General features: G+C 33.1%; 1 protein-coding gene across 1 annotated transcript in view; it reads left to right on the forward strand.

Annotated features, from left to right (window-relative positions):
* The window catches only part of LOC150085384 (uncharacterized), a 71,518-nt gene extending 61,002 nt beyond the window's left edge, over positions 1-10,516 (forward strand). Inside the window, exons 4-5 of the mRNA XM_090373191.1 lie at positions 7,039-7,308; positions 10,238-10,516. Of these exons, the coding sequence (XP_090229317.1) occupies positions 7,039-7,308; positions 10,238-10,327 (360 nt within the window). The 3' untranslated portion in view covers positions 10,328-10,516. The remainder of the gene's footprint in view (positions 1-7,038; positions 7,309-10,237) is intronic.
* The last annotated feature ends 4,449 nt before the right edge of the window (positions 10,517-14,965 follow it).

Genomic DNA, 14,965 nt, shown 5'->3' on the forward strand with positions numbered 1-14,965 from the left:
TCTGTTATTGTTATGTTATTTTATTTGGTTAGGTTCTTTTACCCTGTTCTTTTTTATACCCCCTACATATATTTTTCTGTTATTGTTATGTTATTTTATTTGGTTAGGTTCTTTTTCACTTACTGGTTTGCCATGCTACTGACAAATATCCTATTTTAATTTAGCTTATTATAAGCAACATGTAGTGGATTGTGCTTTTCTGCTGCCACTGATGTTTGCTTTCCTACTATTTTTTCTTATTTATTTTTAATAAATATTTTATTAATTTCTATCTCTTTATTTAATTTCTGGATTAATTTGATCATTATATATGTATATATATTTCTTAATTATTTTGATAGTAAAATCGTTATTATTCACATATTTAATTTATCATTAAATATTTTTGAAAATTTTGAATTTATTGATAGATATTTAAGAATATCTATCTGGTAACTGTTAGTAGTTATTAACCCCAGGGGCTCACATCTGGTGAGCATAAGCTTGGCACACCCAGGGTCCTGAGCTGGATATCATCATCCTTCTCTTTCTTGGTGATTCCCTTCTCTCTCTCTTTCAGGGTAACTCAGAAATTTGTTTTGCCTGGTGCAGCAAAAACCTCAGTCGTCCTTGCACCATATGGCTGATAATGATAAAAGTTTCTCATGCTTTAAAAAAAAAAGAAAAAAAAATTGACGGTATTCCAGGTTAGGTCAATTTATTTTACAATAGCATAATACTGTGTTTCGGATAAACGCAATAGAATTTGTGAGTGCTTGACAGGAGCGGATTAAGGTCGGTTGAGGCCCCGGGCACAGAAGAAAATATTGGGCTCCTTAAAAAAAAGAGAGAGACAGGGAAAATAAAAATACATCTAAACCATTTTTTTAAATAAGTAAAAAATATTATGTACTATTAATGTTTTATTTTCAATAAAATTTGAATATATGTATAATAGTGAAATTATAGTAACCTTATAATACCGTGATAAATCTGACTAAAAATTGAATAGCAAATGCTTAGAAAACGGTACTCACCTTGTATAAATCTGCAATAAATTTTTTTGATAGATGGCGGTTAATTTTAGGTTGGAAGAAGCATTAAAAGGAACTAAGGAGGGGAATGGGGTGAAAATATTTTAAACAGATTTTAAAATGAGCGCAAGGAAGTAGAAATGCAGATCTCCAATCCTTGGTTGTCATAAAGAGGTTGAAAAACGTAAATGAAAAAAGAGAGAAGACCGGTGGTGGCAATAGTCATTACGAAGGGCTTTCGTGAGTAAACCGTCATCAGTCGGCAAATGGAAGAGAAGTGAGCGCGTGTTGTATTTTTAAAGTTTATCTAAACTCCCATGATGCTCTTTTTGACACGTGGGAACTTTAGCCGCGAGAGGTTCCAAGCCGGTGAAAGGTTGAAGGGAAGTTTAGCGTTAATAATGTTGAGATCAGAATGGTGGCGGTACCATTCGATGGTGAGGGCTTCATATTGAAGAATTCTGTAGCTCGATCTAAGTTTAATAATAGTGATGGCAGAGTCAACAAGGGGGTTGTGGTTGTGGGTTTGAGCATGGGTTGTTAACTCAGTGCAGGATTGACTTGTCTTGAAACTGTTGAAGTGGTAGTATGTGCGGGTATTGGAAGTTGTGGAGGAACCGAATTTGGTAGTAGTGCTGCCGATGTAACAGGTGTCGCAGTTCGGTTGGCATTTTATGAGATATATTAAGTTATTGAGATCATTGATGGGATATTTGTGTGTATCTTTATAAGAATTAAATAGGGAACCTAGTTTATTGTAAGTGGAGAAGGTGAGGGAGATGTCGGTATCTTTGAATGTACGTCGGAATTGTGCTGCGAGTTCACTATGGTAAGGGAGAACTATGCGAGTATTTGTCTTGTGACTGTCTTCCTATTCTATTCTATTTGTCTTCCAACACATAGCACAAAAACACACCAAAAAATGGAACACACTCACATCCAAAACCCCCCCAAAAATCTCCACCATTAACCTCTCCTCAAAATCCTTCACCCCTTCCGAACTCTCCGGCCTAGAATTCGGCTTCAATTTTGCCATTAAAGAACAACACTATCCAATAAAAGATTGTATAATCGAACTCCAGTCTAAACTCGACCAACATCCCGATAAGTAGCGACTTATACACCAGTCTAATAGGATATTAAATTCTAAACTCACATCTCTCCCTAACATAAAAAAAACAACAACTCTCGGATTTACAAAGACTAAGCAAAATCCCAAATATCATCATCCAAAAAGCTGACAAAGGAGACACAATCGTTATCCTGGACAAGAACACGTACACAGAAAAAATGGAGTTAATTTTAGCCGACCAAGATACATATACAAATGAAAGCAACCACAACATTACAAAACTTAAAAATAAACTTGACACAATTCTCAGAAAACTCAGACAGAACAAAGAAATCAACCTCTTTACATTACAACAGATAGGTATTCGCAACAACATTTTGCCCCACATGTTCGGAATAACCAAGTTGCCAAACCTGGCCACCCACTAAGACCCATCGTTTCTTTTAGTAAATCAGCTTTTGCTAATTTATCCACCTTCCTTGTCAAAATTATATCCCCACTCACTCGATTCTCCACATTCAAAATTAATAACACCAACCAAGCATTCCAAAAAATCAGCACCACAACCATATCCGACGAAGACGTATTAGCTTCTTTTGACGTCATATCCCTATACACTAATGTGCATATCCCTTTCACCCTACAAGCATTACGCGTACTTCTAACAGCTGATGACACTTTAACGAAACGTACCTCTCTTTCAGTTGACCACATCCTTGAACTTACCACTCTTTTACTAGACGCTAGATATTTTAGGTTCAACAATAAAATTTATCGACAAACATTTGGTTTACCAATGGGTTTAGGCATTTCTGCCCCCCTTTCTGAAATTTATCTCGCCACTATTGAAAACCAAATTTTACAACCTTTCCCCTCTGAAATTAAATTATACATCCGCTACGCCGATGATATCCTAATAATAGGCAACAGAACAACCATAGACAATCTTTTCTTAAAATTCAATACAATATATGACAGGCTAAACCTTACCCTCGAAATCGCAACGGATAACCAGATTAATTTTCTTAATCTCACTATTTATAAAACAGACACAAATTTAAATATCAAGATTTTCAGAAAAAACACGCACACCGGTAAATTTCTACATTTTTCTTCACATCACCCCCTTAGCACCAAAAAAGCCGTCCTACACAACCAAATCTACAACGCTATCAAATTCACCTCTTCACAAAATGATCTACACAATGAAAATCAATACCTGTTGAACCTGATAAATTCATAGCCAGGAGCTACTCCCCTCAACTCATCCAACACACAATATCCACCGTTAAAAACAGTATTAATAACCCCACCAGACACAGTCACAAGACATATACTTGCATAGTTCTCCCTTACCATAGTGAACTCGCAGCACAATTCCGACGTACATTCAAAGATACCGACATCTCCCTCACCTTCTCCACTTACAATAAACTAGGTTCCCTATTTAATTCTTATAAAGATACACACAAATATCCCATCAATGATCTCAATAACTTAATATATCTCATAAAATGCCAACCGAACTGCGACACCTGTTACATCGGCAGCACTACTACCAAATTCGGTTCCTCCACAACTTCCAATACCCACACATACTACCACTTCAACAGTTTCAAGACAAGTCAATCCTGCACTGAGTTAACAACCCAAGCTCAAACCCACAACCACAACCCCCTTGTTGATTCTGCCATCACTATTATTAAACTAAGATCGAGCTACAGAATTCTTCAATATGAAGCCCTCACCATCGAATGGTACCGCCACCATTCTGATCTCAACATTATTAACGCTAAACTTCCCTTCAACCTTTCACCGGCTTGGAACCTCTCGCGGCTAAAGTTCCCACGTGTCAAAAAGAGCATCATGGGAGTTTAGATAAACTTTAAAAATACAACACGCGCTCACTTCTCTTCCATTTGCCGACTGATGACGGTTTACTCATGAAAGCCCTTCGTAATGACTATTGGCACCACCGGTCTTCTCTCTTTTTTCATTTACGTTTTTCAACCTCTTTATGACAACCAAGGATTGGAGATCTGCATTTCTACTTCCTTGCGCTCATTTTAAAATCTGTTTAAAATATTTTCACCCCATTCCCCTCCTTAGTTCCTTTTAATGCTTCTTCCAACCTAAAATTAACCGCCATCTATCAAAAAAATTTATTGCAGATTTATACAAGGTGAGTACCGTTTTCTAAGCATTTGGTATTCAATTTTTAGTTATATGTATAATATAATTAATAATAGCATAATAATAATCACAAATTAGTTGAACATATTAGTTTAACTATTAATTGAACTAATATGTTCAACTAATTTTTTGGGGTTTTTCGTGGGGCCTTCAGAAGTCGGGGCCCAGGGCGCGCGCCTGGTGCGCCTGCCATTTAATCCGCCTCTGGTGCTTGAATAGAAATGTAGACTCGAATGAATTTGCAAAGTTCCACTTCTATATTAAAGCATATCACATAGCAAACAAAGATAATTCTTCACGATCTCAGAGATACAGTATTTCGTACATACATCTGAGAGACTAAAAGAACATAAAGACCACACACAGAAGACTGAAATGTTGCTGTGATTTTCTAAATGGATAATATATCCAAGATCTTAGAGATAATGTCCACTTCTTGGGAAACTATGAGAAGAGATGGCGATGAATAACGGAGAAATATCGCGTGTGGTCAAGATAAGACGTCAGTCATACCCACAAATCAATAGGTTTTCACATATCTAGAGCAGTATTCATTTATGTATTATTCTAAGTGAAAACTTTCGATTTTTATTAAACAAATAAATACATGAAGAACTTCCGTCATTAGGTAAAAAGCATACTGGGCAGGAAGGAAACTACTCAAAGAAATGAAACAGCTTACAACTTAAAAACAATATTCAGCATATTGAAGACTTTGCAGATTTATTTTTTAAATCTTTGAATAGTTTTGGCAGCAAGAAGCAATGGCAACAATGAAATCATTAACCTAATAATAAATTAGTTGCAATAATGTTAAATTTACTTTGCATTTAACAAATTTTGAGGTTTTGTTAAGACAGATCAGAAGAAAATAATTTAGATCATATTAAATTTCTCCTTTTATTATGGCCAAATGGTTAACTTTCTTGGTAAAACTTCAAAACTATTTTATCAGATCTAAAAGTACTTATAATCCTGTAACCCCTGGGTTAACATCACCAAATTTACATACTTTACTCACCTTCACTTCCTCTAGAACAGTGGTTCTCAACCTTTTTTGTTCCATGCACCCTTTTCACCATATGTCAGAATGTCATTCTTCCCCTTTCCAAGATTGTTTGACTCAAAAGGTGCATTCTAAAAAGATAAAGTGAAATATTTATGTTTATTTTTAATTTAATATGTTACATCCAATAAAGTGTGATGCTCCTACAGATTAGGTACAATCTGTACAATTGTAGTTTAAAGTAGAGTTTAAAGCAGAGCTCTCCAAATTGAGTTGCGTCGTGTCCTAAAAGGTTTGATAAATTTTGTCAACATATCAGGGTTTTTTACACACTGATTTCTTTTCACCGAGTACTATATATTAATGATATTGATGAAGGTATATTGGACTTATATTGGTATGAAGGTATATTGCACAAAGCCATTGAGTTTTGTCAATGATATACAGCAACTTTGCTAGCAGGGATAAGGAGGTGATATCCTTTTGTACAAGGCCATGGTTGGCTACTTCTTGAGTAAAAGTCCAGAGGCCTCACTTTATGAAGGATGTAGATCAGCTGGAACGGGTGCAGAGAAGGGCAACAAAATTGGTGAAGGGAACAAAAGGGTGCTCTTACCTAGAAAGGCTTCAGTGGAAATTTCTAACATTCAACTAACCGCTGGCTGAAGGCAAACTTCTGTACATCTATTCTGCAACAATTCTTTAATTTGAATTTATGTCCCTTCATCTGTATAGTCTCAACTAGAGGAAGAATGCCATCAACATTGAGCATACTCAATCCATTCAAGGACTTAAACACCTCAATCAAATTTCCTTGTTGGTGTCTAGCCTCCTGATGCTGCAATTTGCAGAACTTCCATGTTTTTGTTAAAGTGGATAGTTTGAATAAATTCAAATCCAATTTTTTTTGTCTGATGTTCTATAAACTTGTTTTCTTGCATCATCTGCCACTACTAATACACTATACAGTGAAATTTTAATTGATTAATTAAAGCATATTTTAATTGATTTATTAAAATACAATTATTAATACATTAAGAATTACAGCTTTATTTCTTCAGGTGCTTTGTACTTACTGCTTTAGTTAGTTCTGGACATGTTTGTTTTCATTGAAAGCTAATAACTAAAGGAGTTGCCTGCAGATGGCCTTGGTTAAGCCATGGTTAGTGCTACACATCTTCCCTCTTTCTCTCTTACACTTTTTTTATATGGCTAATTTCTTATCACATGACTAATAATCTTAACAAGACTGGACAAGTAATAAAAAACCAAATAACGGGCCACTGTGACCAACTGGTCCATCACTTTTGCACCTCACTGATAACCAGATAGCATGAATTACAGGACTTCCTCACTATTCGCTATATTTGTGTACTGTTCAAGCTTTTGTGACATCACTGAAAGGATGACCATAGCTTCTAAAATATTTAAATAAAGAGAATAAGCAGTAATAGGGACAGCAAAACAGATTAATGAACAACAAAAGATCTAGAGGGGTCCAAAATCATTGGCAAAATTATGTGTCATGCAGGTCCCATATTCATCATATCTATATTGTATTCATCACATCATATTCTATATGAGCTCTTCCAGTTATTAAAAATAAGTTTAGTTACTTTTTTCTTCTCTTTGTGAGTGTAAGCTTACCATTTTTTTGCTGCTACAATATGCCACCCATACCTAAGAGACTATTTCATTGCAGACTAACCTGCATATATTTTTTGACATACAAAATCATGATTTGTCTGTTTCAGCCAGGCGTCACAGTCAGAGTGAACACAGGTGGTGCTGAAACTCCAGTTCCTGATGTCACAGTGACCATATCACCAATGATGACTGTAATAGAAGCCCTTCGACAAGCAGATATCAAATTTCAACGAGCACTTGGTCTCTCCAATGACAATGATATCATTTCCTTTGGCCGTGCACCATATGCAAGCTGTTATGTTATTAACCGTTTTGATAAAGTTAAAAGTACAGATCAACTTGCATGGAAAGTTGCGGTGTCCGATAAGGATGGAAGGGTAAGTAGGAATGATAAATTGTTACAGTGTACTTCAGAATCGCTTTAATTCAGCTCAAACCTTTTTACGAGTAAGGTTTAAATTGTAATTTAAAAATTAACTTAAATTTAAGGTTTAAATCTAGGTTAGATCATTTTTCACTCGAATCATGAGTTATAGATGTAATTTTAACCATATTTATGATTTTGGTGATATATGAAATTTAAGATTTTAATACTTGTCATAACGCTTCGATAAACCATCTTCTCGGGTAGTAGTAGGATATTCCAGTTGATGATTTCATTCCCACCAAGTAAACATATCAGTTGGTCCAGAAATATGTTACTCTCTTGTTTCAAAAACAATCAATATAATTTTATTCAAATTTACATGAAATTTTACTGCATCTGAAATGCAAGCCCCAAATTTAAGATCTGTTTATACTGTGGGCCAGCCACATCAGTCAGAAAAAGTTTGATATAGAGAATACAATAACACTTCCTCATTTTTGGCACATCTGCATTGAAATATGCATTGTATTGTCGTTATTGTTTTGAATTTTAATACATATTAAAATATTTTTATCAATTTTTTATCAAAAAAAAGCATTTCATAAATAAATTTTACTACAAAATAACACAATTCAGAAAACAGTATACTATAAATTTATTTGTAAAATTAATGGTTTTCAGAATCACCAAATATGCATTATTACATTTAATGTTTTTTTTTGACAATGGGTAAAACTAAATTTACTAAAGTGGAACATAAAATTACCACAAAATAGAAAATTTCACTGCTATAATAATTGTCTATAATACTAAGGAATTTTGCTTTACTAAGGAATTCACTTTTCCAGGTTTGAAACAACATTACAGTAACATCTTAGTCATAATGCAGTCCTGAACAGTGTAATTCATGTTGTTTAGAATATCCAATGTCTCTGAATGAAACATGAGAATCTAATATCATTTCCTTTGGGAAAGGATATCAAATTGTCATGTTGGTGACAATGGTGCTGCAAACACAGTGGAAGTTGATTATCTGTTCCTATGTAATCTGTGACAAGAAACACTTTCACCAAAGAAAAAAAAAATAAATAAATAAAAATCAAGACACTGGGAAATTTCTTGGTGTTCAATTTTAAAATTTTATCTTAATAAAAAAAAAAATTTGAATAGAAAGATATATATATATATATATATATATATATATAATTCTTATTTTGGAGATTTTTTGGTGCATCAATTGTTCTGGTCATGGTTCATCATCTACTATACAAAGTCTTTTATTCACAAATCAAATTGCACGTTGCTTTGTGGGGGCCAAAATATCCAAAGCTACCATATGACCTGATAAACAACTCTAAAAATAAATTAAAAAGAAAAATAACAGATTTCATACAATTCTTGAAATCAGACCTCTGCATTCAATGCATTAAGCCCCATTGTGTCATCTTCCATTAACAAATCATCCATATCATCTCCCAGCATGTGGAGCCTCTTATAAGATCATTGTTTGATTTCCGATTAATAAACACAAACCTTTTAACATACAATTTACGTTACTGATTTTTTTTAATATTTCTATTGTTTAAAAATTGCATGTACTTCCACTATGCTTAGGACATAACACTCCTTTCCCATCATTTTATGTGATAAACGTACTATGTTAAAATATAACAAAATATTATAAAGCCATTTCATTCTACTCAACCAAAAATATTTCTACATCATTAAAGTGCAAATATATTTATCAATCCACCACATCCTTTATTCTGCATATTAAAATCGACCATTTAAAATATTTCACTCTATATTTCTAGAAGGATAGGAGAAATTTACCTCAATCCAATACATAGAACACTTCTGTATGATACTCTCTAGAAATTAAAAAAGGCTTAAAGAGTAACACAAAATGATTGCAGTAAAAAATCAATTGAAAACAATTCAAAAAATAATTAAAAAAGTTTAACATAAATATTTAAAAAATGATTTTCCTTCCTATGTTCCACAAAAAGATTTATTTATTCAACAAGTTAACCAAGTGGTGAATATAACATAAAAGACATGCGACTTCTTAAATTGAACAGACACAAAAGTTCAGCTTTACGTGAACTTCGAGAGAATAAAGACATTATTATTCAGAGCAGATAAAGGAGACATTTCTAATACTCAATAAAACTGATTATATAAATAATTTAGATTCAATTATATCAGATATCTCCGCTTATCTTGAAGTACTATTTACCACTTTAGTCAATAAGGAAAAATTACTACATTACCATGTCTCAATTAAAGGTATACAACATTCCTGCAATTTTTGGTCAGGTAAAACTGCATAAGACAGGATCAGGATTTCCTATTTGATCCATTGTTTCTTACAGAAACTCAGCATTTTCATCCTTAGCCACACATATATAGTATTCTAAAATCCTCTAAACAAGCAATACAATTTGGCATAAAAAAACTGATACATTATTTAATAACCTTAAGAACTGTAGAATCAGAGATAAGTTATTCTCATTGAATGTTACTTCATTTTTATGTTGAATACACATTAAAAAAAAGGAAGGAAAATCATTTTTTAAATATTTACATTAAAGTTTTTTAAATATTTAAGTTTAACTTTAAATTTTTTTAAATTGTTTTTTTTTGAATTGTTCCCAATTGATTTTTTTACTGTAATTTTTTACATTTTGCGCTAATCTTTTATTCATTTTAATTTCTGGAGAGTATCATACAGAAGTGTTCTACATATCATATTGATATAAATGTAGAACATATTGAGCATCATAGCTGTGTTATATAGTATCACTCTTTATTTCATATGCAATATTACACATAGGAAATTCTTTAATCCCTATGGACCCATAGAAAAAGTAAGATAAAATACCTTTAATTTCAAACTTTAAGATGTCAAAGCTTATTTTATATTAATTTGTTTGTAGGTGGTGTATGACAATCTCTGTCTACCTGTTGGTAAAGAAATGGTTGTAAAACCAGGGATGACTATACTGTTGAGTTATACTGCTTTCTAGTAGCAGTTTTTCTAGTCAGACTAAGCCGTGACGTCACAGCTCCAGCCACATCTATTTCATTGAGCTGAACTCTCAAATTTCAGACTTGCATTATACCGTGGTACCACAGTATAGAGTTGTAAATATTTATGACTTCCTTTGTTTCCTTCCTTGTATTATGTAATGTCAATAAAGAGAAAAAAGATTTCAGAGTTATGTCACTATCTCTCAATGAGCAATTTACTTTACTACGAATGAAAATTAAGAATATTTTAATTGTTTAAACTTATCTAATTAAAATTTCAGCAGGCAGAACACAAACTGCTTTTGGAGGTTGGATTTGATCTCAATTAGCAAAGACAATACAGTTTATTAAGAATTAAGCCCATACTCTAGTGAGTATGGGCTTGGCACACCCAGGATCCTGAGCTGGATATCATCATTCTTCTCCTTCTTAGTGATTCCCTTCTACGTTTGATTCTCTCAGGGTAACTCGGGAATTTTTTTTTTTTTTTTTAGCTGGTGCAGCATAAGCCTTAGACTTCTTTGCACCATATAGCTAATAATTATAATAATAATTTATGTACTGTATGGTATAATTTTTGGAATGAAAAACTATTTCACCCGGGATTAACTTTTCAGTTCAACTTGAAACATCCTTGATAAATTTCTTGAATCACTAATAGAAGTTGAAATGTGAAAATGTTGAAACAATTACCTGAACCATTCAACGTGGATGCCAGATGACAGTTACTATAAGGCTTTTATAAAAGGGGTTTTAATGATAAATTTACCTCTTATGTTGTTTGTGGAATGCTTCCACTTCAACTTTTAAAATCGAATATAAAACTAGTTTGAATGAATTCTTGCATCCAAAGAAAACATTAATGCTTTGACGCATCAGGAATCGAGGTAATGGAGCTCCACCCTGATCCCAAACCATCAACAAAAAACCATCAATTTATAAAACCGAGTGAAAACAATATAAAAAGTTAATTTCCTTAACTTTTTATATCATTTTTGAAATTGTTTTCAGTCAGTCTTATAAATTGCCAAAATGTCTCATTTCACTCATAGTTATTTGTTGATGGCTTGGAGCTCCATTACTTCAATTCCAGATGCATCGAAGCATTGTTTCTTTGGGTGCAAGAACTCATTCAAACTAGTTTTATATTTGTTTTTAAAAGTTGAAGAGTGTTGCTCAGAAATGTACTAGACAAAATAGAAGTAAATTTCTGTCATTTTATTACTAATTGACATAACTTATTGAGCCTTGTAGCTCTGTCTGTTACTTATAAAATGGGTATGCACAGCAAAATGACAAAAACTCATTAGTTTCTCTTTTTGGTCTCCTGAAAATTTTTTTTTTGATGCCTTTTACAGTTTATGCAAAATTTCACATTACTAGTGATACATAAAATGTGATGTAGGCAAGAGAAATAATACTTGGGTTGAATTGTTCTGAATTTATGCTGAAAACTAAAATCAAGAGCCATCAGATTATCTATAAATTGCATGTATTTTTCTGTCAGATTGCCTCTTTTGCTAGATAAAACAGTCTTTGGCTGGATTCACATCTTAATGGGAATAAAACTCAAAACTTTTCTCATACACTTGAAAGAGTGATTGTACCACTGTGCTAGCCATGAAAACTTGATATAACTAGTGCTACATTTAAAGTGCATTAACCTAAAAAATAGTTTTAAGTTCAAATCCAACGATTAAAAATTCAACAGCTTTTTTTCTACTGTAAGACATACCAATATCTGGAATACTTCATAATTAAAAAAATATTTATTTCTTGCATACTGCAAAAATATTTAATCACAGGAATATCCAAAAATAAATTGCAAAAATGGTATCCATTTTCAACTCTTTTATTTATTTTTTAATAAAAAGCACAAGAGGTATTAGAGCCTATAGTACTGTACTACCATTCACAGGTTCAGAAGATATAAGAAGACTCTTGTTGACATTAGACTTGAATATCAGTAGATTGTAATTTTTGGGAAATAAATACAGGCACACTCCCAAACTTACGCAAATTCGACTTTATGTAAGTTTTTGCTGGCTGGTGCAAACTGAAAAAAATATGGAAACATATTTTGCATACAGTAGGAACAAATGGAGGTACATTGTATTGTGAAAATATTGTAATGTGAACCCAATTACTTTTTTTTTTGGTAATTCGTTCCATGACCTCGGAAGTTGAAATTTTCACTATATAATTAAGCTATTTATCTCTTTAAAAGTCATTATTATAATGAAAATTGGATTAGTTTTACATAAATTTATATAAAATGCAAAATCACTTTTCAACTAAAGGATGCAAAAACAAAACATGCAACCAACATGCTTACAAATGCTACTATCGAGAAAGAACACACGGTCTGGTTGGAGAATGCACTACACTTTTATCGTTATCGTGTCCTGTTATAAGAATCAATTTTGAACGCCTTTGTGATATTTTTCTAAAGCACATTTCTGGAGGTCACGACCATAAACAAAAACAATTTGCACTTTCCAGTTTACTGGCTTTAATGTTAGTGCAACTTATCATAAATGCATAGTAAACTTGATCTTATTGCATTTGCGACAATACTGATAACTGGAATTGTGGTCGGTTTTTACTTTATTATGGTGAAATGTGTTTTCCCTTCACTGAAATCTTCAATCATATAAAAACAAATTTTCAGAATCTTCTCTTCATTCCTATTTACTTATTAAAATGATGAAGGTAAAGTGACTAATGGAAAGTACAAGGGACAGTACTAGGAAACGAAACAAATTGATTTAGAAAGGAAGGTGAAAATGATTAAGAAGTATGAAGCAGGACAAAGTTTGTCAACTACTGCATGGGAATTAGGTCTTGCTGCTTCAACAGTGAATACTATTTAAAGGACAATCCGCATATAAAAGAACATGTCAAAGGATCAACGCATTTAAGATCAACAGTGATCACAAAACAGCATTCAGGTGATAAGATCTGAAAAATCTTCAATCAACTATTAACCATAAATACAAACAGTAATTAATAATGTTGTCAAATGAAGATGGAAAAGCTATTAATAATATGGATAGAAAATCAGATTCAGAAGCGAGTGCCCTTGAGTTCGAGAAATTCAAGAAAAAGCAAGAAGCAAGCATGAAGGCATTCAAGAAAAAGCAAGTAGTATTTATGAAGATATTAAGAATAAGTATGGCAAACCCCAAAACCAAGTTGTTGGCAAGCAAAGGGTGGTTTAATAGGTTCAAGCATCATGCTGGTTTCCACAACGTCAAAGTAAAAGTTTTGTAATTGCATGCTTTTGTAATTTTGTACAATTTTGAAATGTTTCCTGTGCATGAGATAAAAAAAAAAATTCAATAAATAATTTTTATTGAATTTTTATATAATACATATCCTTTGAACATTTCTTTTTTGCTTCAATCAAATTCAGTGCGTATATTTGCAAGTGTTACATAAACGTTTCTCAAGTGTTACATAAACATTCTCAAAGGTTTCTCAAGTGAATTAGGGAAATTCCGATTTATGTAGAGTTCGGTGGAATGCACCCTTACGTAAGTCAGGGTGTGGCTGTATCAAGGGAGATTTTTCCAGATAACGTAAGTTAAAGGACTAAATCAGAAAGAAGAAAAGTTAGTTCTGTGAGTTTTGAAAGCTGGATAGTAAAAGAATGCTGACTGGCACGTGTGTGGACTGGTCTGGAAGAGAGGGGGGAATTACAGTATAGAACAGTAGATACCTCCAGTGCCCATGGAGGTATCTACAGAAAACGTATGCAGCAGAGACAGAAAGTGGAGCGACTTTGTTAGAGATGGTTCATTAATTACTCTAACTTCCATGTCTTGAATGGAATCTAGAAGCCTGAGAGAAGTTTTTGAGGCACTGCCCAGATGTGGGAACAATATTCCATGGTAAAGCAGAATTCGGAAATCTGCTTTACCATGGAATACCTTGGCATTACAGAAAAGTAATGGCAAGGCATTACTTTTCTTCCAAAGAAACCAGTTTTTAGAAGCAAGCAGAGGAAGCAATATTTGTGATGTACTTATGCCAACAGAAAGATTAGAAATCTGGTAATCTCTAATAGAGATATGTGATCTTGTCTACAATCTCAGTGTGATTGAAGATAAGCATTGAGCAGAAGAATCCTTTTTGCGAGTTATAAGACAGGAACAAGTTTTAGAAGGATTAAAATCAACTAGGTTATCTTTGTTCCACTGAAGAATTACCTGGGTATCAGCATTTAAGGAATTGGTAGAGGATATTCTGAGAAGCTGAAGCTGTTTGTGCATGCAAGGTTTCTCAAACTGGAAAGTAGCATGCAATGAGATAGCATCAGCAAAATTATGGAAAACATTTCTAATCAGTGGAAGATCATTAATATACAAGAGGAAGAGTGGGAAGAACTGAACTTTGGGGAACACCAGAATTAGTGGAGAAGTTTAGATGAAAGCCATCTAACATCACCGTGAGTGATCAGAAAGAAAACTGGATACTCAATTACAAAAAACACTTGCAAACAATAAGATAGAAGTTTTAGACGATCTTTATGCAAAAGATGATCAAAAGGCTTTGAAATGTTAAAAGAGCGACTGCTTGAGTTTCTCCAACCTTTTCCAGTGAATTTGTCCACTGAATAGATGGCTAACATA

Source organism: Mastigoproctus giganteus, chromosome 5 (genome assembly GCF_048544385.1).
Source record: "Mastigoproctus giganteus isolate SK-2022 chromosome 5, ASM4854438v1, whole genome shotgun sequence".
NCBI classification, from domain to species: domain Eukaryota; kingdom Metazoa; phylum Arthropoda; class Arachnida; order Uropygi; family Thelyphonidae; genus Mastigoproctus; species Mastigoproctus giganteus.